Source organism: Kogia breviceps, chromosome 18, assembly GCF_026419965.1.
Source record: "Kogia breviceps isolate mKogBre1 chromosome 18, mKogBre1 haplotype 1, whole genome shotgun sequence".
NCBI classification, from domain to species: domain Eukaryota; kingdom Metazoa; phylum Chordata; class Mammalia; order Artiodactyla; family Physeteridae; genus Kogia; species Kogia breviceps.
The window spans coordinates 16,630,090-16,657,115 of NC_081327.1; the positions used below are offsets into that span (position 1 = coordinate 16,630,090).

Below are 27,026 nucleotides of genomic sequence, written 5' to 3' on the forward strand. Positions count from 1 at the left end.
GAGGAGAAGTTGTTTCTTGTTCACAGAAGCCTCCAGGCTGGAAAGGGCCGCAAGGTTCACTGTGTCCCGGTTTGTGGTCCCTGTTTGTGGTCCCTGTTTACTCTGGATTTTCTCAAGGCTCCAGCAGAGAAGGAAGAGAATTCTTTTTTTTTTTTTAACCCAGAGGCTCCTCTTAGGTCCTCCTCTGCACCATTCATCTTAGTGGGGTGTAATTTCATGTTAGACACATGTGTGCATCATATATAAGCACATGTGGAAGGACGTGCTGGGCTGAGTCAGAGGAGCACAGGGTGGGTCATGGGGGTTCATCCAGTCCATCTTTTTTTTTTTTTTTTTTGAGAATCTATTTATTTTTGGCTGCGTTGGGTCTTCGTTGTGGCACACAGGCTTCTCATTGTGGTGGCTTCTCTTGTTGCAGAGCACAGGCTCTAGGCGCATGAGCTTCAGTAGTTGTGGCTCGTGGGCTCAGTAGTTGTGGCTCTTGGGCTCTAGAGTGCAGGCTCAGTAGTTGTGGTGCACAGGCTTAGTTGCTCCGCGGCATGTGGGATCTTCCCGGAGCAGGGCTCGAACCCGTGTCCCCTGCATTGGCAGGCAGATTCTTAAGCACTGTGCCACGAGGGAAGTCCCTGCCCCATTTTTATTGGGTAGTGATGATGTTTCTTCAGGTGGGGGTGGAGGAGGGAGGAGGAAGGGTATAAAAGTTTGTGCTGCTGCCTCCTCCCCAACCCCTACTTCACCATGGTCTGAGCCAGACCCTACAGGCCAGGCTGGATCCAGGCTGATCATGGCCTTGGTGAGGGTCTGTCCAGCTGCACTGGTGCACACCAGCAGCCCAGAGGGCGTGGTGGACAAACTCCTCCTCACATTGCGGGATCCTGGCCAGGAGGGGGTCCCCTGGCAGAAACAGAATTTTCAGGTGATTCAGAGGAGAGTCAGCATGATGAGCTGTGACACTGTAAATGTCCCTGGCTTCCTGGGGCTATTTTGGACGGATTCCAAGACACCACCTGATGATACAGGGCATTGGCTTTAGCCTGATCACCACTTCCTCCTTTGGCTCAGGTACTAGAGTCTCGTGACACAAAGGCTGTATTGGAGGTGGCCACAGAGGACAGCGGAACCGCAGGTGCAGCTCAGCCAAACTGAGTGTCTGGCTGAGCTGGCAGCAAGGGGTGCCAGCTGGGGGCAAGGTCTCCTGCCCGTAGAGCCAGAAACAGGGAGAGATGCAGGTCCTTCTGGCCTTGCTAGTCAGACCCACGGAGTTCGCTAGGGCCATATGCCTTAGAAAATCCTGTTTCGATTGGATTCTAAGAGGAGAAAAAGGCAGGTGATCCAAAACAACTTCAGAAGTAGTTTCTTTTTCTCCAATATTATTGTATTAGAAAAGTAACATAAATTGTTGTAAAAAAGGGTAATAACAGAAGTGTACAAAATCACACACACATACCATTTCCCCCCCACCAAGGACTGTACACTAGTGGTGAGTACATCCTACCAGTTGAAATAAACAGGTCATCAGTTGGGTCTGAAAATACATTTGTCTCTTGGAAATTTTGGTGATTGTAAATCTTTGTAGAGTGGCACACACTTTGTACACACACGGTAGGTGTCTGTAAAGATTTGTAGGAGTGAAGGGAGCCGGTTCATATTGTGGCCCCTACCCCCATGTGACTGGATGGGGGCGCCAGAGGGAGGCACCTGGCAGAGATCCTGGAAGGGCAGGAGACCTCTTTACAAGTGCCAAATTCATGTTTTAATTTTTATGGACACAGAAAAGGTAGATTCTGTTCATCCAAACTGCCCTGAATCTCCAGCATGGTGAAAAGTTCAGTTAGATGTATTTTTGTGTATTGCAGGGTATTGCATGCTATTTCTATGCTTTCTGGTTGACAGCTTCTGGCTAACTCATAAACAATTCTGTTTTCCAGAGCTTGGTGCTTGAGTGAGGGGTTGCATGACTAGGAAGGAAGGCAGAGAAAATATCTTCATGCTGGAGAGGCAGCAAAAAGCACCCCACTCTTCCATGCCCTGTGTGAGGGTCACTAGCCAGGGGACCCTGCGTGGTCACCCTCACTCAGTCTTACTCCTGACCTAGAGACTCCCAAGTTCACACTGTGCCCTCAGTTTGCTGGAGACACATCTACATGTGTGGGCTTTCACTTTGGCTGTGTGGAAGAAAGGCCCTCACTGGTTCTTGGGGTGGAGGGGAGCCAGGCGCCAGGCACTGCGTAGAGCAGGGCCCCCCTCCCCGCCAGCCCCTGCTGGGGAGGAAAGACTGCTCCCTACCCTGTGTCTGCCTTCCCAGTGGCCTGGCCTATCTGCCTTTTCACTGTCAGTCTCTGCATGTTGTAAGTCAAGTAGCCTTTCCTTTCTTCCAAATCCACTGACTCCAGTTTTTGCCTAGGTGCTGCTCTTAAATACTTGTTTCCCAGCTGAACAACTTAACTGTACCCTAAAGGCATGTACATGTATATTAACAAATAGAGTTTTCACTCTGGGTGAACTTATTCTACTTAGGACTTTCTTAGTTGTGGTTACCAGAAGATGGAATCCCCAATGGTTTAGGCAGATAAACACACCATGGTACATTCCTACAATGGAATTCTACTCAGCAATTTAAAGGAGCAAACCACTGATAAGTACAGCAACATGGATGAATCTCAAAGCCTACTATGGAGCAAAATAAGCCAGACACAAAAGCATACATGCCCTATGATTCCATTTATATGACATTGTAGAACAGGCAAAAGTCTACGGTGATAGAAATCAGAGTCTTGGTTGCCTTGCGGGGTAATGAGAATGGTCCATATTCTGATTGGAATAGTGGTTACATAGGTATACACATTTATCTAAACTCGTTGAACTATGTACTTAAAAAGCTATGTATTTCATTATGTGTAAATTATACCTCAATTTTTAAAAAATGGCTTAGGCAAGAAAGGGAATGCATTTGGCTCCTGTAACTGAGAAGCCCAGAGGAATGGCTTCAGGCCTGCCTTGATCTAGGGCTCAAATGCTGCCACCAAATCTCTGTTTCTCAGCTCTGCTCCCCGTAGGTTGGCTTCATTTGCGGGGAGACACTCCCCCGACAGTGGTAACGTGGCTGCAGCTGCCCAGTCTCATATCCTCCTAGGTTCAAGGCTGATGGGGAAAAATGAAGACCCTTCCTGATGGGCTCTGTTGTCCTATGTCAGGTGCTCACCCTGAATCAAACTCAGGGCTGGGGCCTTTGGTTTTCCAACTAGCCAGGCATGAATCAGATGTCCTTCCCCCTGGAAAGGAGGTGTGGGAGCATGGATTTACAAGCCCTGACCGCTATGGGCTGCGAGGTGGGAGAGTGGGACGTGGGTCACTGTGGCCAAAAGATATGCACTGAGCTGGGCAGCCCTCAGCCAGGAAGCACGGAAGGGGTGTCTGGGGGTTGGCGGGCGAGCTGTCCCCGCGTTCCCACACATTCCTGCTGCTCAGATTCATCTCAGAGTGGCAGGAAGGACGTGGGCTTAAGTCCCCCTCCCATCCTTACTGCCTCTAGCATCTTGAGTAGCTCACTTACCCTCCAAGCCTCAGAATTGTGGGGTCCGAGGTGCCATACCAGAGTCCACGTGGGCTGACTGACAACGTGGGAGACCCCGCTAAGCTAGTCAGGAAGCTGAGCTTTAGCTTTTCTTGGGTGTTGGCAGTCGGACCATCCTTCCACGAATCGAGACTGACGCCAGTGCCCAAACCTTAGGCTGGTCAGGTAACTGACAGACTCTGTGTAGTGGACAGACTCTCAACTTCACTGTAAGACTTGTGGACAGTGACCCTAGAGGTAAGGACAGTTCATTTGTTCCCCCCAATCCCTCCCCACTTCCCAGGCCAGGCAGGCTTGACAGGTGCTGCCTCGGTCCTGGGCACAAACCCTCAGTTCGGTTTGGAGCAGCTCTGCATCCTGTTGTGAACCAATTAAGAACTAAGGTATGGCTGAGGACTGTGGGTCCCCACTAGCAGAGAACCCCTGGCAGGGGCCAGTGGACAGCTAGCAGCCTCTGGTGATGCCAGGGGGTCTTTTGGACAGTCTCGCCCAGATTCACCTCTCAGGGCTCTGGGAAGTTTCCAAACAGCCCTGCAGGCGTTTCTGGTGTTTCCAACAGGTCTGGCATGCCTACCTGTCAGTAAGAAGTAATGTAGTTTGGGGTCCAATTACTCAGTCAAATCTAATCCTAAGCATTCCTATGTCTTATCTGGAAACTTGACCCGACATCTGTGGGCTGGTTAGGGTATAGTGATTCCAGGCCAGCCAGAAGTTGGGTGAAGTATGGGAGCAGGAAAAAGTTCTTATCCGTGAGCTGGAATGGCTGCTTAATCTTAGTTCTGGGAATGTATGTAAAGGAATTAGTTATTAAGGCTTCTCTGTGAAATAGAACACAGCCTTGGTGAACCATGTAATTTAAAGTCAGATTGAGCCATCCCTTCATAGTCATTTTAGGACGTGGAAAGGAAAGAGACTGGCAATTATTTTAGCCCTTTACTATTAAGTTATCTTAATAGTAAAGACATTTTAAACTTAGATCTGAAAAGAGAGAATTAGTTTTCTGATTTTTATTTTAAATCAGGGATCATTTAATGGTTTGAAAGACGTTAATTTTAAGGCTATTCCAACTCAGATTCTGAATATCTGTGTAATTTGAATTTGGGCGGCTGCTTGGGGGACAGGTGAGTGGCCACCTGCTAGGATGGGAGAGTGAAAAATCTCTGTGAAAGGAGAGATGTAACTTATTTCTGACCCTGTAGTCTAAAGGCCACTGATGTAGGAATCCCTGAGAAGGTTGGGGCTACAGAGAACCCATTTCTTCCTTGGGGTCAAGGCCATGGATGTGGCTTGGGCAGAGGTGTGGGAGGCTAGGTATGTGCAGAGCTGTGATGGCAGTGACCAAGGCAGTGACGCAGAGAGAAAGGGCAGTCCCCTCATCAAATACTGCCCACCAGCCACTCCCAGGGTGTGTTTACAAGCCCGTCAGTGGGCAGAACCGAAAGATAAGCTTCAGAAAGGAATGGAACGTTCCCTCAGATCCCTGGGCTTCTGCCTGCTGGGGTGGGAAAAACACTATTAGGTTAAAAGGAAATTTTTTGAATCACTTTGCTGTACACCTGAAGCTAACACAATATTGTAAATCAATTCTACTTTAATTAAAAAAAAAAAAAAAAGCTTTTCCGCCTGCTTCCCATTCCCCCCGAGCGCCGCTCTCGCTGTACCACGCTCGCTCTGAGCTCCGGGCTCGGCTCCTACTAAGCTAGTGCCACCGATGTCTCCCTCCATCATGATCATCTACCGGGACCTCATCAGCCATGATGAGATGTTCCCTGACATCTACAAGATCCGGGAGGTCACGGAAGGGCTGTGTCTGGAGGTGGAGGGGAATGTGGTCGGTAGGACAGAGGGTAACATTGATGACTTACTCATTGGTGGAAATGCCTCCGCTGAAGGCCCCGAGGGCGAAGGTACCGACTGCACAGTAATCACTGGTGTGGTTATTGTCATGTACCATCACTCGCAGGAAACCAGCTTCACAAAAGAAGCCTACGAGAAGTACATCAAAGATTACATGAAGTTAATCAAAGGGAAGCTTGAAGAACAGAGGTGAGAAAGAGTAAAACCTTTTATGACAGGGACTGCAGAACAAATCAAGCATATCCTTGCTAATTTCAAAAACTATCGGTTCTTTACTGGTGAAAACATGAATCCAGATGTCATGGCTGCTCTGCTGGATTACAGTGAGGATGGTGTGACCCCGTATATGATTTTCTTTAAGGTCTAGAAATGGAAAAATGTCAACAAATTTGGCTGTTTGGATCTATTACCTGCTCGTCATAACTAGCTGGCTGCTGCTTTTCATCCACACAACACCAGGACTTAGACAAATGGGACTGATGTCATCTTGAGCTCTTCGTTTTGACGTTGATTTGTTTGGAGCAGAGGCACTATTTTTGAGAAAAAAAAAACATGGCCTGTAGGTTGTCTAAAAATAAAATGCGATTAAACTCAATTGAGAGAATGCCTCTTAGTTTAATATGTAATGTCTAAATCCATCCTGTGTAGCCTTCCTGGAGAAGCTAGAACCTGGTTGTAGACCACTACTAGAAAGCATAAGACCATCTTCAGGTAACTTCCACAGTGGAAACCACTTCCGGGACTTGGAATATAAACAAGAATCAACAGTAAGTCAGTTGAAGTAAAGGGAAAGACCATGCTCATAGCAGTGGCAACATTTGAAGTGGATTTCTTACACATTTCATCACCTACAAATGGAAGTAGTTAACTCTGGAAGAAATTACCAAAAGAATAAAAAGAGACTAACACAGTTGGAAGAAAAAAAAAAAAGGATAGGAATTCCCTGGGTCCAGTGGTTAGGACTTGGCGCTTTTGCTGTGGTGGCCCAGGTTCGGTCCCTGGTGGGGAATAAGATCCTGCAAGCCGCACAGATTTAAAAAAAAAAAAAAAAAGGAAACTCTTTTTCTGATCTTAAACTTTTCACAGTGAAACATTGATTGTAATCTAAATACCCCAGGAAATAATGGACAGAGAACACAGACAATTCACTGAAAAAGCAATTCAAGTGATCAATAATATATGAAAAAAATGTTTATCTTCACTAATAATCCTTGCATATTGGGAGCATGGGATACCTGTTTTTAGCATATCAATTTGGCAAAGATTGAAAATAATACTTTCAACTCAACAGTAAAAAATAACCCAGTTTAAAAATGGGCAAGGAGGGAATTCCCTGGCGGTCCAGTGGTTAAGACTGCGCTAACACTGCAGGGGCGAGGGTTCGATCCCTGGTTGGGGAACTAAGATCTCGTGTGCCCTGTGATGTGGAAAAAAAAAAAAAAAAAATTGGGCAAGGAATCTGAATTGATCTTTCTCCAAAGATACATAAATGGCCATTAAGCACAAGAAAAGATGTTTAACATCATTAACTATCAGGGAAATGCAAATCAAAACCACAGGGAAATACCACACATCCTAGGTTGGCTCTAATAAAGACAATAACAAGTATTGATGAGGATAGGGGTAAAGTGGAACCCTCGTCTACTGTTGGTGGGAATGTAAAATATTATAGCCGCTTTGGGAAATAGTTTGACCTCAAATGGTTAAACGTAGAATTAACCATATGACACAATAGTTCCACTCCTAGATCTATAGCCAAGAGAAGAAAGGAAAACATACATCCACATAAAAACTTACACACAAATAAGCAGCCCTATTCATAAGAGCCAAAAAGTGAAAACACCCTCAAATGTCCATCAACTGATGAATGGATAAATAAGTGTTCATATTGATTGGAGTGTTAGGGAAGAAAAGGAGTGAAGTACTGATATGTGTTACACCACGGAAGAACCTTGATAACATTATGCTGAGTGAAAGGAGCCCATCACAAAAGACTGTATTCTGTATGATTCCGCTTAAGTGAAATGTCCAGAATAAGCAAGTCTATACAGACAGAAATTATCAATAGATTCATGGTTGCTTAATGCTATCGGGGAGAAGGGACAGGAAATAGAGATAGAGAGTACCTTTCTTTGCTGGAGGATAATTGGGCTGGTGCTTAGGGGGAGGAGGGGGCTTAAAGAGGTTAGACACCCTGTAACTCAGTCCTAGAAATATACCTTAAAGGAAAAACTTGAGGTTTACAAAGATTCGTGTTTACAAATATGCATCAAATAATTATAGATAATAGCAGATACTTGGAAACAATCTAACTGTCTGACTATAAGGAAATGGTAAATCCTTACAAAAGGCAACATTATGCAATTATTAAAATTATGGTTTTGAGGAGCTCTTCATAACAAAGGAAATTTTCACGATAGAGTATTAAGTGAGAACATGATAGCTTATGTGTGCCACTGTGCAGCAAAGGGTTAACATGGCAGATCTGAGGCTGCTTCCCTTAGGAAGACCTGCTTGCAAGGTTGGCCCCTGCCTGGTCTCTGGGAGCCTGGCTCTTGGAGTGTTCCTTTCATCCCCTAAGTGATGAAGTTGGCTGGCTGTGTCTAAACTAATGGCGAAAACCATGTGATTTACAATGAATACCCGCTTTCCTTTCTGCAGCCTGGCATTTTGGTATGTGCTAGGCAGAAGATGCCTTTGTGGTCAGCCCCTTATTATAAAAACTGTGAATTTGATTTTCTAATGGGCCAGCCTGGGCAGTGACACTACATGCATGTTGCTGCATTTTTGTTGCTGGGGGAAGAGTGTGCTTTGTGTGACCCCTCATAGGACAGAGAAAGCATAAGGAAGCCTGCACATGGATTCCTCCAGACTCTACCTCTTTTTCCCTATGATCCAGCTATGTGTCTTTACTAAACTGCTGTCATAAATCTTAGCTGTGAGTGCAACTGTATGCTGAGTCCTGTGAAACTCTAGACATGGGGCTGGTCTGGGGAACTCCCTACACAGCCACTAATGCGGAAAGTAACAATATGCATGTATTGTAAAATAGGTGGGCAGGAAAGAAACCAATCACAGTGGCTGTTTTGGAGTTGTGTTATTAGGACTGACTTTTCTTTTTTTATATTTTTCATATTTAATGTATTTTCTATGTTGGAAAATAGATTTTACTTTCAGGAGAAAATGAGTTTTTGAAACATTTTCTGTTGTATTAGATGTTTGTCATCATTTTTAGAGTGGCTGACCTCTGAAGGCGCATCTCTTGTTTTCCCTCAGGGTTGCAATCCCCTCGCACAGACTGGCCGGAGCAAACTGCAGAATCAGAGGGCTGCCTTGAACCAGCAGATCCTGAAAGCCGTGCGGATGAGAACGGGAGCGGAGAACCTTCTGAAGTAGGTATCTGCTGGCTCTACCACCTTGGCTAGGAGCCCGGACTCTCCTGAGGCCTGTCCATCTATTTTCCTAAACTCCCAGGCCTGCCCAGCTTCCCCTCAGCTCTTGGTTTTAGCTTTGAGTTTCCTCCTCATTTCTGGCACCTGGAGCGGGCCCTGTCTCGCCTAGAGCTTGGTTATGTCAAAGAGAAGTATTTTACACAGCCTGTCTGTGTGTTTGGGATAGAAGGGCGATGGGAAAAGTCCAATGATCTGATTCCTGTTTGTTTTCCCTGCTTTCTTTGGGACCTGTTTTCTCTACTGCGTAGCACTATTCCTGATCTAGAATCACTGCTTGCTAAATATTTGTTGAATGTATAAAGAAAAGAAAGGCAACACAACATTGTAAATCAACTATACTTCAGTTAAAAAAATTAGATTTGAAAAAATAAAAAGTTAAAAAAAAAAAGAAAGAAAGAAAAGGAAGGCAGAAAGGAGGGAATAGGAGCCTTTCAATTGCCAGTGTCCATCTTTAATGAGAGGGGCCCAATACAGCTCTGGGCTCTTGGGGCACTCATTATTATTCTCTGATGGTAACATAGTTACTTATCAAGCGTAGAACTCAGAGAGGCCTTACCTGTAGGCAGCTCTAAGCCCTCCCCACACCCGTCAATGCAATGCAAGATGATGTGGCAGCTTCCTCTTGTTTACAGAGAGTTCAGACTTTTTCTTCAGAGTTCTAGGGGGTGACTCTTGCCAGCCCCACGCTGCCTTCTGCCCTGGGTATGGAGGCAGGCAGTATGTCCGCTGCCCGGCTAAGTGGGACAGATGCTTCCGGGAGCCTCAGAAAGACATGTGGAGTGTTTGCTGGGACCTGGAACCTGGAAACCTGGCAGGATATGGATAATGGGTGTTCCCAGTAGGTCTGCTTCACTGTTGGAGGCCTTAGGGAGCCCCGAGGCTGATTGGAGGCTGTTGGGAAAAACAAATACTCCAAACCAGGTAGACTGGTAAAAGAGCCACAAGACTCTGGTGGTCACATATATGTACGAACAGTGTGATCTGCTGTTCCATATGGGCCGCTCACCCGAGCACTCAGTACAGACAAGAGGAGGGTTTCTCACCATGAACTAGGAGTAAATTCATTTCTGAATTGGTCTGTATTTGTTCGTTAGGAAAGATCTCTGAGGTATGAAATGGGGGAAAAGAAAGATGCAGGACAGCATGCCCTGCATATGTGTTTAAAAAATACGTGCATATGCTTTTGTGTATGCATAGACTTTTTCCAAAGGGGCGAAGAAAAAAGGTGTTAGTAGAGTGGGCTCTTGGGAGAAAGACCAGGGTTGGGTGGGTAGACGTGACTCCTTCTTGTCACTTTATCCTTTCAGTGTTTGAATGTTCTTTTAACAAAGTGCGTGGATTACTTCCATGCATTTTTATTGTGAAATACTGCAAAGGCCTAGAAGAATAATATATGCAACCCACTGCCCCTGGGCAGGAACAACAGTGCTGTGCCTGTGTTGGTTTTTTGCTCATGGACAAGCAGAGGACGCAAGTCCTGGGGTGGCCAAGTGTCTGGGAACCTCTTCTCCAGCTACTTCTGTAACAGGGTAGAAGGGAGGCTGTTCCTGGAGCAGACCGGGGAAAATACGGTAACGTTCCACCTTTGAAACAACTGACAGTGTCCCTGTCCCCAGAGAAGTCTGGACCTGGGAGTTGTCAGGTCTGCTGCACAGCGGGCCTTAGTGGCCAGTGCAGCTTGAGAGAGGCCTCCAATTTTGTTTGTTTGTGTTTTTTTTTTGACTGCGTTGGGTCTTCGTTGCTGTGCGCGGGCTTTCTCTAGTTGTGGGGAGCGGGGCTACTCTTTGTTGCGGTGCGTGGGCTTCTCATTGCGGTGGCTTCTCTGATTGTGGAGCAAGGGCTCTATGCGTGTGGGCTTTAGTATTTGCAGCACGTGGACTCAGTAGTTGCGGCATGTGGGCTTAGTAGTTGCAGCAGGCGGGCTCTAGGGTGCGTGGGCTTCGGTAGTTGTGGTTCATGGGCTCAGTACTTATGGCTCACGGGCTCTAGAGCACAGGCCCCGTAGTTGTGGCACACGGGCTTAGTTGCTCCATGGCATGTAGGATCCTCCCGGACCAGGGATCAAACCCATGTCCCCTGCAATGGCAGGCGGATTCTTAAGCACTGCTCCACCAGGGAAGTCCAAACCCCCGATTTGGGGAAGTCCTGACGTGTGCTGAGCTTGCTGTGCTGAGGACGCTGCAGGTGTGGTTCCCCCTGGTGTGTTTTGTGGCTTTCGGTTTTGGTTGACACCTTGCCAGGCCAGGTGTGCAGCCGAGGGGGCAGGTGGGCAGCCCTGACCCTGTGCCTGTCCATTCACACAACAAACGGATTTACTGAGCACCTACTAAGTGGTGTCTGAGATGTGAGGGGATAAGGCCGCAAGCAATTCAGATGAGGCCCTGCTTTCCTGATGCTTAATCTCTCATAAGGGAAACCGAAATATACAAGCAAACAAATCCAGTCACGTCAGGAGGTGATGTTTTCTAGGCCACCGATGAAAGAGAAATGTGATAGAGGGCTGACGCAGTGTGACGGCGGCCTTGGAGACGGAGGGTGGTCAGGGAGGCCCGGGAGGCCCCCTCTGGCCGGGGCACTTGGCGTTGCTAAGGCGGGGCCTAGGGCGGTTTTGTCTGTCTTGCTCTGTTAATGACACCAGCAAACAGCCCCTCTGGGGCTCACTGTCCCGTCGGCAGTTGTTGAGCTGGCGGGGTGGGGGTGGGGTGAGGTTAGGTTGTTAATGATTCTTGCAGTGACCTAAAAGCTCGAAGTGCCCCTCTCTGGGGAATGTTGTCAGAGGAAACCCTAAAGGTATTTATTAATCTGACTTAACCGGCACCAGCGCGGTTTCCCGAAAACAAATAGGGCGTGTAGCCCAGCCCAGGTCTGGCCCTTGAGTGTCTCTGGGTGGCCGATTATGTGATTGTCCCTGCCAGCAAAGGGTAGTTTGAGTCATAAACCGGGCCCTGCCGTCCTGTCTGTTTTCAGGTTCCTAAATGTCCTAGCGTGCTCCCTGATAAAGGCAGAGCAGTTGGAATGTTTAGGGGAGTGGGCGTTTGGGAAGATGTCTCCCCCAAATGCAGGAACGTGAGGATCCCGGTCCTTACCTGCATCGGTGAGGAAGCTTTGAGTCTGGGCGGGTGCTCTGAGGAACCTGGTTTTCTACCCCTTCAAGGCCTTCTTCTCTGATCCATATCGGCCAAGAGTCCATGAACTTCCTGGAGTCTGATTAGGAAGATATCAGATATTTTAAATGTGCTTTTTTAGGCTAAGCAAGGATAATATTCTCTCTCTTTTCCTAGCTCCCTTCCCTCCCTTGAGAAAAGCTGGGGTAGAAACGTGATGATGTTTCTCAAAAACAGATGGCCTCTGTGAAATTTAAAGCAAGTTGCCGTATAGTTGAATTTTAACTAACTGGTTCTTTGAACAAGGGTGGGTCATTTAATATCTTTGGGCTTCAGGTTCCCTTCTTGGGTCCAGGTGCGCATGGAAAAGAGTGAAGGGGGCTGGGGCTGGGACTGGTGCTGTGATGCGATAGGGAGTGGTGGGGACTGCAGTAAAGAGCAGAGCATATGCTCTCTGGAGGGGGCAGCTACAGTGTGGCCCATGGTGGGGCAGGGCCAGGGTTGCCAGATCTTCAGTTTTGCTTTGTTTTGTTTTTTTCAGGAGAAGAGAGAGATCTGACTTTTGTCCCCTTTTTTATCTTCTGATAGTTGAATTTTAAAATATTGGCAGCTAATTCAAGGGGGCAGAAATAACACCCTGAGAATCAAGTGAGCAAGTCCCATGGACCTCCAGTGTGCGACTTCTGGACCAGAGGGTCATGAAGTTCTGGGACAGGGGTGCCCTGGGGTGATTTGGGCTGTATGAGAGTGACTTGAGGTTAATGACTGCTCACACTATCAGTTCTGAGAGGTGCTGGTGTCTGGGCAGTGGGGTGTATGAGTCAAAGCCTTGGGGGCCTGCACCAACTCTGAGGCCTGCCTTTCTACACTGAGAGATGGGCTGGAAGCAGGTGTCCTGCCAGACCGGCTGATCTGCTGCCTTAGCCAGGTGGCCACATGAGGGCACTGGGCAATACTTGCTCTAGCTTTCCTGAATCCCTGGCAGAGCAGGATTTGGGGTCAGACAGATTAAGGCCAAACTGCTCCAATAAGGATTGTGAAGCTGGTACAAGCCTGTGTTGCCTGTCAACAAGCCTGTTCCTGGAGGGACAATTTTACTAAAAGACTTGGGAGAAAAATTACACTAAAATAAATGGAGATACATGGGTCAGAATGCAAATTCATGTACATCTTTAAGACAAAACATGGGGATGTTAGAGAAATTTTGGACTTGGGGCAAAGAAACCATACATCCCATGGGGTGTCTATGGTGGAAAAGGTCTCAGAGGCTCCAACTTGAGGGACATGCCTGGATGTTGTTGTGAGTGGCCTCAGGAAATTATTGACTGTGGCCTTCTTTTTCCTGGTCACATATGGTGGCTTGATCACTCAGAGTAAGTTAGACACCTTTTCATTCTTTTTTTCTTTTTTAAAGTTTTTTTTTTTTTTTTTTTTAATAAATTTATTTATTTATTTTTGGCTGTGTTGGGTCTTTGTTGCTGCGCACGGGCTTTCTCTAGTTGCGGCGGGCAGGGGCTTCTTGTTGCAGAGCATGGGCTCTAGGCATGTGGGCTTCAGTAGTTGTGGCACACAGGCTTAGCAGTTGTGGCTCATGGGCTCTAGAGCGCAGGCTCAGCAGTTGTGGCGCACGGGCTTAATTGCTCCACGGCATGTGGGATCTTCCCAGACCAGGGCTAGAACCTGTGTCCCCTGCGTTGGCAGGCAGGATTCTTAACCACTGCACCACCAGGGAAGTCCCACCTTTTCATTCTTGACTTTTGCAGTATGTGTATGCTCTTTAGGAAAAACCCAAGGGAGTTGGGCTCTCCTTGGTGGTCCAGGCCAGAAGGAGGCCGTGGAGAATGTGGTCTTGGAGACCCAGGGCAGGAAAGGGCTGAAACACCCTTCTGCCTCATCGTGGTCAGTCTCAGGGCCTCCTTTGGCTGTAACATCAGTTATCAGACCACAGGGGTTTCAGAGTAGAAGCACACCCAAGTGAAAGCTGAGAAAACCCATGTTCTTCCAAAAAGACCCCTAGAAGGGATTCATTTTCACCCAGAAAGGCAGCCCAGGTGCAGAGCACCAGTACTGAGGAGCCCGAGGATCTGGTCTTCATCCTTGATTTGGGCCAGTTCTTCCCCCAGCTGGGGCACAGGGGAACTGGGCACACGGGAACTGGGCACACCCACCATGTTGAACTGGTGGCACCTCATTCGAGAAGCCCCCCTCCACCAGTGAATCCGTGAAAAATCATGACCTGTACTAGGAACAGCACACGTTCTAGGGTTCATCTCTGAATCAGTGTTGCACCCTAAGGTCAGCACTGCGGAAACCCACCCTGAGAGCCCCACCTGGCTACCAGCGTTTTCCGGAGTGACGCCATGACTCACGTGACGAGGTCCATGTTCAAAGAGCAGGTCATTGATTTGTTGCAAATCCTAAATCTCAAATTGTTGCCAAGTCGAAGAAGTAGCAGATCCATATATAGAGGTGGGAAAATCAAGAGTTGGCGTATTTGGAGGTTCTCCAGGTATTTGGGTGGGGGTCTTAGGGCCTAATTTGTCATATTTAAGCTGGACGCAGTCTGTTGCTGAGAACCAGTCACACCACCCCATACCCCAAACCCCCAGCCCCATCCCCGACTCACACACCATTGCTTCTAGAGAGGGTCTTTACTCTGCCCTTTGTTCTTTCATCAACTGAAATTGAAAGCCTCCACCGTGTGGAAAGGACAATGTCAGGTTCCAAGAGAAATAGTAGGCAAAGGTCTTGCCCCTCCAGGAGTTATAATTGTTTGTCTTGCCTCACTCGAACACGTATTTGAGGCACCCTGACACCCTCGTACAGCATGTAAGATTAAAACAGGGCCGAGTGAGGATATGGGGGCAGGAGGAAGAAGATTAAAAGAGATTTAGCTGGAAGTAAGGCTAGTACACGCTACAAGGTCTTATATCGGCTGTTAGATGTGGGCCATGTTTGTCTCCGAGTTTTCCGGCAGGCAGTAAGAAGGGAATGTGACCTGGAACACATTTCATACCCATTAGCTGGAAGCAAATCATTTGCTCAGAAGAAGTTGTTCGCAATACCGAGGGCTGGGAGAATTTCCTCCCTTGTACACTCTTAGACTTTATCAGCTAGTGAATCAGTCACATTCTCAATAACATCTCTGTAGCTCAGGTTTTACAAGGGGCAGATTGTGAACCACTGTGTGTAATGAAATCAATTCAGTGGGTTGCTGTGGTATAATAAAAAATAAATATTTGGTCTTTGTGCCTGGTTTCTGGCACAGTGCACCTAAAACCCTTAGAACCTCCTGCATGTCTTTTGTATGCTAATGTGATGACACCTGATGGGGGTAGGGGGCCTTCAGGAGGGGGAGCTATTTGCCAGAATGACCAAGCCTGTTTAGAGGGTTGGAACTTTCAGCCTCACCCCTGGACTTCTGGTAAGGTGAGAGGGGCTGGAGATTGAGTTCAATCACCAGTAGCCAATGACTTAATCAATTATGCCCTGGTAATGAAGTCATGAAACCTCCATTAAACCCCTAAATGATGGGGAACTTCCACGTTGGAGAACACATCGAGGGGCAGGGAAGGAGGCCTGCCTGGAGGGGGCATGGTGGCTTCTCGCCCTCCTCGGCCTGTGGCTCTCTTCCATCTGGCTGTTCCTGAGCTGTATCCTTTAAAAATAAACCCCAATAAATGGAAGTAAAATATTTTCCTGAGTTTTGCGGGTCATTCTAGTGAATTTTTTTTAACATCTTTATTGGAGTATAATTGCTTTACAATGGTGTGTTAGTTTCTTCTTTATAACACAATGAATCAGTTATACATATACATACGTTCCCATATCTCTTCCCTCTTGCGTCTCCCTCCCACCCTCCCTATCCCACCCCTCTAGGTGGTCACAAACCACCGAGCTGATCTCCCTGTGCTATGTGGCTGCTTCCCACTAGCTATCTATTTTAAGTTTGGTAGTGTATATATGTCCATGCCACTCTCTCACTTTGTCACAGCTTACCCTTCCCTCTCGCCATATCCTCAAGTCCAAGCTCTAGTAGGTCTGTGTCTTTATTCCCATCGTACCCCTAGGTTCTTCATGACATTTTTTTTTCTTAGATTCCATATATATGTATTAGCACATGGTGTTTGTTTTTCTCCTTCTGACTTACTTCACTCTGTATGACAGACTCTAGGTCTATCCACCTCACTGCAAATAACTCAATTTCATTTCTTTTTATGGCTGAGTAATATTCCATTGTATATATGTGCCACGTTTTCTTTATCCATTTGTCTGATGATGGACACTTAGGTTGCTTCCATGTCCTGGCTATTGTAAATAGAGCTGCACTGAACATTTTGGTACATGACTCTTTTTGAATTATGGTTTTCTCAGGGTATATGCCCAGTAGTGGGATTGCTGGGTCGTATGGTAGTTCTATTTGTAGTTTTTTAAGTAACCTCCATACTGTTCTCCATAGTGGCTATATCAATTTATATTCGCACCAACAGTGCAAGAGGTTCCCTTTTCTCCACACCCTCTCTAGCATTTATTGTTTTGTAGAGTTTTTGATGATGGCCATTCTGACCGGTGTGAGATGATATCTCATTGTAGTTTTGATTTGCATTTCTCTAATGATTAATGATGTTGAGCATCCTTTCATGTGTTTGTTGGCAATCTTATATCTTCTTTGGAGAAATGTCTATTTAGGTCTTCTGCCCATTTTTGGATTGGGTTGTTTGTTTTTTTGTTATTGAGCTGCATGAGCTGCTTGTAAATTTTGGAGATTAATCCTTTGTCAGTTGCTTCATTTGCAAATATTTTCTCCCATTCTGAGGGTTGTCTTTTGGTCTGTTTATGGTTTCCTTTGCTTTGCAAAAGCTTTTAAGTTTCATTAGGTCTCATTTGGTTTTTTTTGTTTTTATTTCCATTTCTCTGGGAGGTGGGTCAAAAAGGATCTTGCTGTGATTTATGTCATAGAGCATCTGCCTATGTTTTCCTCTAAGAGTTTGATAGTGTCTGGCCTTACATTTAGGTCTTTAACCCATTTTGAGTTTATTTTTGTGTATGGTGTTAGGGAGTGTTCTAATTTCATACTTTTACATGTACCTGTCCAGTTTTTCTAGTGAATTATTGAAACTGAGAAGGGGGTTTTGGGTACCTCTGATTTGTAGCTAGTTGGTCAGAAGTTCAGGTGCCCTCCTCCTGCCCCCACCTGCTTGCAACTGACCCCCGAAGTGGGAGCAGCCTTGTGACACTGAGCCCTTAACCTGTGGGGTCTCTTCTAATTCTGGGAGTTGGTGTCAGAATTGAATTGAATTATTGGGCACCCAGTTGGTGTCAGAGAATCAGAAATGGAGAGTTTCAAACATTATTGGTTTTTTTTTTTTTTTTTTTTTTTTTTTTTGCGGGCCTCTCACTGCTGTGGCCTCTCCCGTTGCGGAGCACAGGCTCCAGAGGCGCAGGTTCAGCGGCCATGGCCCACCTGCCCAGCCGCTCCGCGGCACGTGGGATCTTCCCAGACCAGGGCACGAACCCGTGTTCCCTGCATCGGCAGGCGGACTCTCAACCACTGCGCCACCAGGGAAGCCCCCATTATTGTTTTTTAAAAAGAAGTTATTAGAGTTCTAACAGAATATATTGGAGAGCATCACATGTATGGCAGAGGATGGTTTTGTGAGACTTTTGTTTTTGAGGGCGGGAGGTGTATGTGTGTACTCTGCTGTGATATAAATGCATGTCTTACTGGTGATCGTGTCCTTCTCCAAAAAAATTTCCCAAACCAATGACATTCACCAACTGAGCTTCCAAGATCTCATTGCCTGGCTGGGGAGTCCAAACCTACATGTGTGAAAACTTACTGGGCAGTGAGAGGGCAAGTGCCGTCCTATCTGCAGCCAGGTCACAACTGCTGTTTCTGAGGGGGCGTAAGCTTGTTGGTTGGTCATGGAGAACGAAATGAAGCAAGGGAGGGGAAGAGAGAGAGAGAGAGAGAGAGAGAGAGAGAGAGAGAGAGAGAGAGAGAGGAGGGAATATATATGCACCACGGAGAGAAACTGATGGGCCCAAATATGTGCAAGGCAGGGGAAGCCCCAGGGAAGAGGGCCATTGCAGGGAAAGAGGTTTAGTGCTTTGCTCTCTGGAGGAAAGGTGGACAGGTGGTGAGCAAAGCAGGCCAATGACAGATAGATGGATTTTCATCAGCTGAGGAGGAGGAGGTAGTCAGGTACTGTCTCTCTGGCTGGCTGGAACTCTTGGCTGTTGACCCATTTCACGGAGGAGGACAGTTCTGGTACCTGGCCTGAGCCATGGTTGAGGACTTGCCAGAATGGTTCAAGGAAATGTTGAGCTCAGCAAGGCCTGGCTTAGAACTGGGTTCTTACTGCCGTGGTTGTTTTCGCAGTGACTCCCAATCTGTAAAGTGAGCTAGCATCTGTAAGGTCTTCGAGTAGGTGGCAGAACCCCTGCTTTGAGAATCTGGGTAAAGTTTGTTCCTCCATTCTGCTTAACACTATTCCGTTCTATGGATGTAGCACATTTTGCTTATCCATTTGCCAGTTAGATATCTGGATTCTTTCTACTTTGGGGGCTATTAGGAATAATGCTACTATAAACATTCACACTCATGTCTTGGTTTGGACATATGTTTTCATTTCTTTCATATAGATTCCTAGGAGTGCAATTACTTGGTTGTGTGGTAAGTTTATGTTTTAACATTTTTTGAAACCACCCAGCTGTTTTCCCAAGTGGCTTCGTCATTTACATTCAGCAGTGCGTGAGGGTTCTAGTTTCTCTATACATCCTCACTAACACTTGGTATTGTTTGTCTTCTTTATCATAGCCAATCTAGTAGTTGTGTATTGGTATCTTATTATGGTTTTGTTTTGTTTTGTTTTGTTTTTTTGCGGTACGCAGGCCTCTCACTGCTGTGGCCTCTCCCGTTGCGGAGCACAGGCTCCGGACGCGCAGGCTCAGCGGCCATGGCTCACGGGCCCAGCCGCTCCACGGTATGTGGGATCTTCCCAGACCAGGGCGCGAACCCGTGTCCCCTGCATCGGCAGGCGGACTCTCAACCACTGCGCCACCAAGGAAGCCCTTATTATGGTTTTAACCTACATTTCCCTATTGACGAAAGACTTTGAGCATCTTTTCATGTGTGCTTATTAGCCATTCATAGAACTTCTTTAGTAAAATGTTTATTCAAATCTGCGCATTTTTTTTATGAGTTCAGTAAAGTTGCAGGATACAAAATCAATATACAGGAATCAATTCTATTTCTATACACTAATAATAAACTATCAGACAGATAAATTAAGAAAACAATCCCAACACTCATACAGTGTTGGTGGGTCTGTAAGTTGGTACAGCCACTGTGGAAAACAGTATTGAGATTCCTCAAAAAATTAAGAATAGAATTGCCACACGACCTATGTACTCCACTTCTGGATATTTATCTGAAGAACACCAAAACACTAATTTGAAACGATATATGTACCCCTATGTTCATTGCAGCATTATCTACAATAGCCAAGATATGGAAACAACCTAAGTGTCCATCAATGGATGAATGGATAAAGAAAATGTGATACACACACACACACACACACACACACACACACACACACATACATCATGGAATATTACTTAGCCATAGAAAAGAATGAAATCTTGCCATTTGCAGCAACATGGATGGACCTTGAGGGCATTATGCTAAGTGAAATAAATCAGACAAAGACAAATACTATGTGATCTCACTTATATGTGGAATCTAAAACAAAACAAACAAAAACTACTAGGGACTTAACCTGGTGGTCCAGTGGCTGAGACTCCATGCTCCCAATTCAGGGGGCCCGGGTTCGATCCCCGGCCAGGGAACTGGATCCCACATGCCACAACTAGGAGTTTGCACGCCGCAATTAAGAGATCCCGTGTGCCGCAACTGAGACCTGGCACAGCCAGATAAATAAATAAATAAATATTTTAAAAAATAATAAAAAACCAAACCAAACAAAAACCCCCAAGCTCATAGATACAGAGAACAGATGGGTGGTTGCCAGAGGTGGGGGCTGCAGGGGAGATGAAATGGGTGAATGTGGTCAAAAGGTACAAACTTCCAGTTATAAAATAATTCATGAGAATGTGATGTACAGCATGGTGACTATGGTTAATAATACTGTACTGTATGTTTGAAAGTTGCTAAGAGAGTAGATCTTAAAAGTTCTCATCACAAGAAAAAAATTCTGTAACTAAGTATGGTAACAGATGGCAGATTGACTTATTGTGGTGATCATTTTGAAAATATACAAACATAGAATTATTATGTTGTGCACCTGAAACTAAAATAATGTTGTAGGTCATTTATAATCAACTTAAAAAATCTTTTGCCCATTAAAAAAAATTGAGTGGTCTTTTTGTTATTTAATTAACAGAATTCTTTATATATTCTGGATACAGATTCTTTATCAGATATATAATTTGCAAATATTTTCTCCCAGTCTGGCTTTTTTCATTGTTTTTTTTAGATGGTATCTTCTGAAGCACAGAAGTTTTTAAATTTGATGAGTCCAGTTAATCGATTTTTTTTTTATGTGCAGTTTATTTTTTTTATTTTTTATTTTCTATTTTTTTGGCTGTGTTGGGTCTTCGTTGCTGTGCACGGGGTTTCTCTAGTTGCAGCGAGCAGGGTCTACTCTTCATTGCGGTGCACTGGTTTCTCATTGTGGTGGCTTCTCTTGTTGCGGAGCATGGGCTCTAGGCACGCAGGCTTCAGTAGTTGCAGCACGTGGGCTCAGTAGTAGCGGCACACAGGCCCTAGAGTGGGCAGGCTTCAGTAGTTGCAGCACGTGGGCTCAGTAGTTGTGGCGCATGGGCTCAGTAGTTGTGGCTCACGGGCTCTAGAGCACAGGCTCAGTGGTTGCAGCACACGGGCTTAGCTGCTCCACAGCATGTGGGATCTTCCCAGAGCAGAGATTGAACCCGTGTCCCCTGCATTGGCCAGTGGATTCTTAACCGCTGCGCCACGAGGGAAGTCCTCAGTTTCTTCTTTTATGGATTGCGCTTTTGGTGTGTAGCTTTGTCAAACTCAAGGTCATGAAGATTTTCCTCTAGAAGTTTTGGAGTTTTTGCTCTTTTACTGAGGTCTCTGATCCATTTTGACTTAATATTTGGTTTGGTGTAAAATTTAGATTGAGATTTATTTTTTGCCTTTTGTGCAGAAAAGAGTTATCATAGCCGGCCTGAGATGGCTAATGGCTATCCTTAGAAAGCCCTGCTTGCAAGGTTGTTGTTTGGCTGGTATCTGGAAACTTAGATTTCAGGAGAGTTCCCACCATTCCCAGAACTGATAAGAGGAGCTCACTATACGTAAAGTATTTGCACAAACAATGTGGTTTATATTGAATACCTGCTTTCCTTCTAGGAGTCTTGAATTTTGGAACATGCCAGGCAGAGGTGTCTCCCTGACCAGCCCCCAGTAAAAACCCCAGTGAGCTTCCTTGGAAGATAGCATTTTCACGTGCGTTTGTCACAACTGTTTGCTGAAGGAATTAAGCATGTCCTGTGTGGCTCCTTTGAGAGAGAGGACACTTAGCGCCTGTGCCTGGTTTCCTTCAGACTTCACCCCATGCACCTTTCCCTTAGCTGATTTTGCTTTGTTGTCCTTTTGCTGTAATAAATCAGAGCGATGCGTACAACTATATCCTGAGTCCTGCAAGTCCTCCTAGTAAATCACTGAACCTGGCGGTGGTCTTGGGGACACTGACATGCCTAGGGATGTCCAGTTGCTTCAGCATCATTTGTCAGAAAGACTTTTTCCCCCTTGAATTTTCTTGTCACCTTTGTCAAAAGCAATTCACCATAAACGTAAGGATTTATTTCTGGATTCTGTTCAGTTCCATTGCCTTTCCTTATGCCAATACCACGTCTTGATTACTGAGGCTTTATATTAAGTTTTAAAATCAGATAGCCTATATCCTCTAACTTTGTACTTTTTCAAACTTCTTTGGCCCTTCTAGGCCCTTTGCATTTCCATATAAATTTTAGGCTCAGTTTGTCAGTTTCTACTAAAAAGCTTACTAGCGTTTTGATTGGAATTGCGTTGAATTGATAGATCAGTTGGAGAGAATTGACGTCCTGACAATAGTGAGTTTTCCAATCCGTAAACATGGAATGTCTCTCCATTAAATATCACAGCAATGTTTTGAAGTTTTCAGTGTACAAGTCTTGTGCTTCTTTCTTAATTTTATTCCTAAATATTTTAATCTTTCTGATACTATTTTGATTGCTCATTGCTAGTATATAGAAAAAAAAATTGATTTGTATATTTTGAATTGTATCTTGTGACCTAACTAAATTTATTAGTTCCAGTATTTGTTTTGTGGATGCCTGGGGATTTTATACATGCAAGATTATGACAGCTGTGAAGAAAGACAGTTTTACTTCTTCCTTTCAATCCAGATGCCTTTCATTTCTTTCTTTATTTTATTGTTGCTGGCTTGAACCTCCAGTATGGTGTTGATTAGAAGTGGCATAAATGTACATCTTTGCCTTGTTCCTGATCATACGGGGGAAAGCATCAATCTTTCACCATTAAGTATGATGTTAGCTGTGGGTTTTTGTAGATGCCCTTTATCAAATTTTGTAAATTATCTTTTATTCCTAGCTTGTTATGGATTTTTACCATAAATCTGTGTTGGACTTTATCACATGCTTTTTTTCCTGCATCTGTTGAGATGACTATTTTTTGTCCCTTATTCTGTTGATATAGTATGTTACATTAATTGATTTTCGTATATTAAGCCAACCTTGCATTCCTGGGATAAATCCCACTTGGTCGTGATGTATAATCCTTTGTATATGTTGCTAGGTTCAGGTTGCTAATATTATATGGAGTATTTTTGCATATGTATTCATGAAGCATATTGATTGGTTATTTTGTTTTCTTGTGGTGTCTTCCTCTGGTTTCGGATCAGGGTGATATTGGCCTCATAGGATGAACTGGGGAGTGTTACCTCCTCCTCTATTTCTCATCCATTTCCTTTTAAGGGGAAAATTTATGGTCTCTTATGGGTGACTAGGAGCAACTCCTTTTCCTCTTCTCAAGGCTGATTCTTACAGAGAGGTCTTAGCATTCATGTCAGGCAGCTCAGTGTCATTGGCTATATCCTAAGTCCATTTATTGGCAGGTATGGCTCAAAATGGGGCAGGTGCCCAGCATCCCTGAGACACCTTATCTGATCACATCTGGCTCCTCCATCTGCAGGCAGACCCTCAGAACTTCCCTACGGGGACAAGCGTTGGGGTATCTGCTCATCCGGCATCTGGGATGCTTGGCTGAGGATGCTTCTCTCCGCCCTCTCTTTTAACAGAGCAGCCACGAACCAAAAGGTACGGGAGCAGGTGCGCCTGGAACTGAGCTTCTTGAACTCAGACCTGCAAATGCTTAAGGAAGAGCTGGAGGGGCTCAACATCTCGGTGGGAGTCTATCAGAGCACAGAGTAAGTGGGGGCAACACTTCTTTTGGATACTTTCTGAGCCTTGGAACATGCCTACATCAGGGATGGTGCACAGATAGGCCTGAGGGTGTGGCAGACCCCACTTTGATCCAATTTGGGGTTGAGCAAGGTGTAGGAATTAAAGGGATGAACCCATGGAGTTTGTTGGAAATACCTGGCCAGTTGGACAAGAAGGCATTTATTTGTCCTGGGGACACATGGGACATAGTTTTACAGGAGAGCTATGTGGCTGGGTCCAGGCGGGGAGATGGCGTCTCTCAGGTGCCCTGGGTGGTGGCTCTGTCATAAAGATGCCCTGGAAGGGCGGCTGTGGTTAGCTCTGAGAGCCAGCCTGACAGGTGGGTCCCAGGAAGCCCCGCCTTCTTCCCTGTCAGCCTCAGCACCATGCACACGGTCTGACTCTGGGTCATTCTGTTGATAAGAGTACAAAAACATAAAAACTGCCTTTTATATCAAAGATTATGAGACCTTTGCAAGTTCCCTGAGGAGAGACAGTGTGACTGAGACGCTTTGGAAATGTCCCCCATTAAATATTTGAGAAACCAACGTTCTAATTCAGAAGCATCCCTTAGGGAGTGTTTATAGGAGACCAAACGTTGAGGTGTGACCTTCAGAAAAGCTCAGAGAGTCTCCCACCCCAAGGTGAGCTACCTTGGAAAGAAAAGTCCATCTTTAAGAAGAAATAACTTTGAGGGGACTTCCTTGGTGGTCCAGTGGTTAAGGCTCTGTGCTTCCAACACAGGGGGCACGGGATCGATCCCTGGCAGGGAACTAAGATCCCATATGCTGCGTGGGGCAGTCGAAAAAAAAAAGAAAAAACTTTGAGCTCTAAAGAACAGTTTACATACTATTCTGTGTGGGGAAGTGGTACTTCTCAAAAGGTAAGGGAGTCCCAGGGGAAACCCAGTCAGAAAATAATTCCCTAGATTAACAGAAGGAAAATATTGGGGAACCTTGAGTCACCTTTGGAATGTACTTTTCCTGACTGTCCCCAATCCTCTGCACTGTTCCCGAAGTGTTTTTCGGAGTCACATGTGAACCTCTGCTCCTTTGGTGACTGTCCATGAGCCAGCCCGTGTGTCCTGCCTCTCTTACCTGTGGGCTCCCGGTGCAGTCTGACACCTAATCAGAACAGTCAATGCACAGCTTCCCCCAGCCTATGCTCTGGTATTAAATTCCAGTGTTTTGCCCAGAAGGTCAAAGTTCCTCGAGGAGGCAAGGCCGGGCCAAACTTTGGTGATAAATGTAGGATGTTTCATATTCCCCCCCTCACCATACTGAAGCACAGGGCTGTCCATCACGAGGGTGTCCCCCAGAGACATGCAGTTTAAGGCCCCTGTGTGGCCACGGTGCGGCTCTAAAGTGTCCGGTCGGTCCCCTGTGCATTGGGAAGAGGGGAGAGAGATGTGCAGATGCATAATGAAACCTTGCATTTCCATCTGTCCCTCTTCCTGTTTTCAAAGCAGATTGTTTTTTTCTCAGCACGGTTGATTTTTAAACATTTCTATGAGATAGGCAGGGAAGAAACAATCTCATTGTGCAGATGAGAAAACACAGGGAAGCCGGAAGTTACGGGAAAAGTTATATTAGCGCAAGACGGAGGGCGGGGCGCCCTGGCCCGGAGGCCTCGGGACGCCGGCTGCTCCTGGACGGTCACAGGGAGAGCAAGCCCCGTCGGGGTCAGGCCAGGAGCACGCTGGGGCCCAGAGGAGAGCAGAACGGCCTGTCTTCATCTCCTAGCAGGATCCAGCTTTCCCTCAGGAAAGGGCTTTGGGGAAGTTTTACACCCCACTTGGGCTTGCCTGCTTTTAGCTTAGCCCTGTTGTTTTCTGTCCCCCACAGAGGCAGCTTCAGCTTACAGCCTATTGTCCACTCACCCTGCCTGCATTCCTGGCCTCCTCCCTGAGCTGAGCTGAGCAACCCCAGGAGGTCTCCTGTTACAGGTCAGGGAGCGAAATCCCTGTTTGCAAAACATAGCCGAGCCCCATTCACTTCCTGTTAGCTCTGCCCCTAAGGCCACTCCCAGGGTGACCTGTTGGGTAACCAGCTGGTGAGTGCGGGGAGAGGAGGTGGAGGGGAAGCAGCTGGTCAGGGTCTGACCGAAGGCTGGGAGCCAGGTGCACTTAGGTGTCAGATGGGGCCCCCACCCTCAAGGCCTTCCCTGTGCTGGGGATGGGACGCCTAGAGGGATACGCTGCCTCCGCCGCCGTATAGGAGGCCCTTGAGAGCCCAGGGTTGGAGGGCTGCAGGAGAGATGGGACCCACTGCAGTGAGGAGAGGCAGAGGGGGATGGGGGTTGGGTGGAGTTGGTAGAGACGCTCCAGATGGTGGAGCAGTTGGCACACCAGGCACAGCCCCTGGTGCACAATAGGTTCTCAGCACAGTTACTCAAAGAAGTGTAGCGATTGGAGGACTAAATCAGAGTGGAGCTGGGAGGGGCCTCATGCGTTAGGCTGGGTCGTTTAAAAGTTGCCGGGGGGCTTCCCTGGTGGCGCAGTGGTTGAGAGCCCGCCTGCCGATGCAGGGGACACGGGTTCGTGCCCGGGTCCGGGAAGATCCCACGTGCCGCGGAGCGGCTGGGCCCGTGAGCCATGGCCACTGGGCCTGCGCGTCCGGAGCCTGTGCTCCGCAATGGGAGAAGCCACAGCAGTGAGAGGCCCGCGTACCACAAAAAAAAAAAAAAAAAAAAAAAAGTTGCCGGGGACTGGGACCAGTTTTGGAACAGAGATGGGGACGTGACCCGAGTGGGCTTTATGGAAAATGAACTGGTGTGTGCTAGCTTGGCGGGGGGAGAGCGGGTGGGGACCTGAGCTGGGCTGCGGGGGGAAGGCCGGGGTGTGCAAAGTGGCCGGGATACGGATGTTCATGTACCTTGCTGTGTTCCTTCTAGGGAGGCGTTTACGATTCCCCTGATTCCACTTGGCCTGAAGGAAACCAAGGACGTTGACTTTTCAGTCGTTCTCAAGGTAAATCTCAAAGCAAGGGGCACTGGACTCACTGTTTAAAAGGGAAATGTAGAAGTTGTGTATCCCTTGAGAGTGACCTTAGGCTCAGCGTGCCGAGTGTCCGTTGATTTCTGCAGGGTGGCCTTGAGCCCCCTCAGAGCCTGTGCCGTCCTTTCAGATGCTCCCTTTATTTATTTATTTTTTTTTTTTTTGCGGTACGCGGGCCTCTCACTGTTGCAGCCTCTCCCGTTGCGGAGCACAGGCTCCGGACGCGCAGGCTCAGCAGCCATGGCTCACGGGCCCAGCCGCTCCGCGGCATGTGGGATCTTCCCGGACCAGGGCAGGAACCCGCGTCCCCTGCATCGGCAGGCGGACTCTCAACCACTGCGCCACCCGGGAAGCCCGAGAATTTTGTTTCTTTTCACAGTAATCCTGTTAGTTGACTCATCTTGGACTGCTTTTAATTTAGAAAAGAAAAAAATGGTTATATGACATTTTGGGCCCTACACAATTTGTCCTTTTAAAAAGCAGTTGGTTAATGCTTCAGAAGCCTTTGCACTTGACCTCCAATCTCAATCAGAGACTGCGTGAGTCCCTTGACA

General features: G+C 46.6%; 1 protein-coding gene and 1 pseudogene across 2 annotated transcripts in view; both read left to right on the forward strand.

Moving 5' to 3' along the window:
- RHPN2 (rhophilin Rho GTPase binding protein 2) overlaps positions 1-27,026 on the forward strand; it is a 66,559-nt gene that overhangs the window by 12,622 nt on the left and 26,911 nt on the right. For both annotated transcript variants that reach the window (XM_067019477.1, XM_059046034.2), the window contains exons 2-4: positions 8,708-8,823; positions 23,333-23,461; positions 26,370-26,445. In XM_067019477.1, the coding sequence (XP_066875578.1) occupies positions 8,795-8,823; positions 23,333-23,461; positions 26,370-26,445 (234 nt within the window). In that variant the 5' untranslated portion in view covers positions 8,708-8,794. The remainder of the gene's footprint in view (positions 1-8,707; positions 8,824-23,332; positions 23,462-26,369; positions 26,446-27,026) is intronic.
- On the forward strand, positions 5,286-5,949 carry LOC131745540 (translationally-controlled tumor protein pseudogene; annotated as a pseudogene).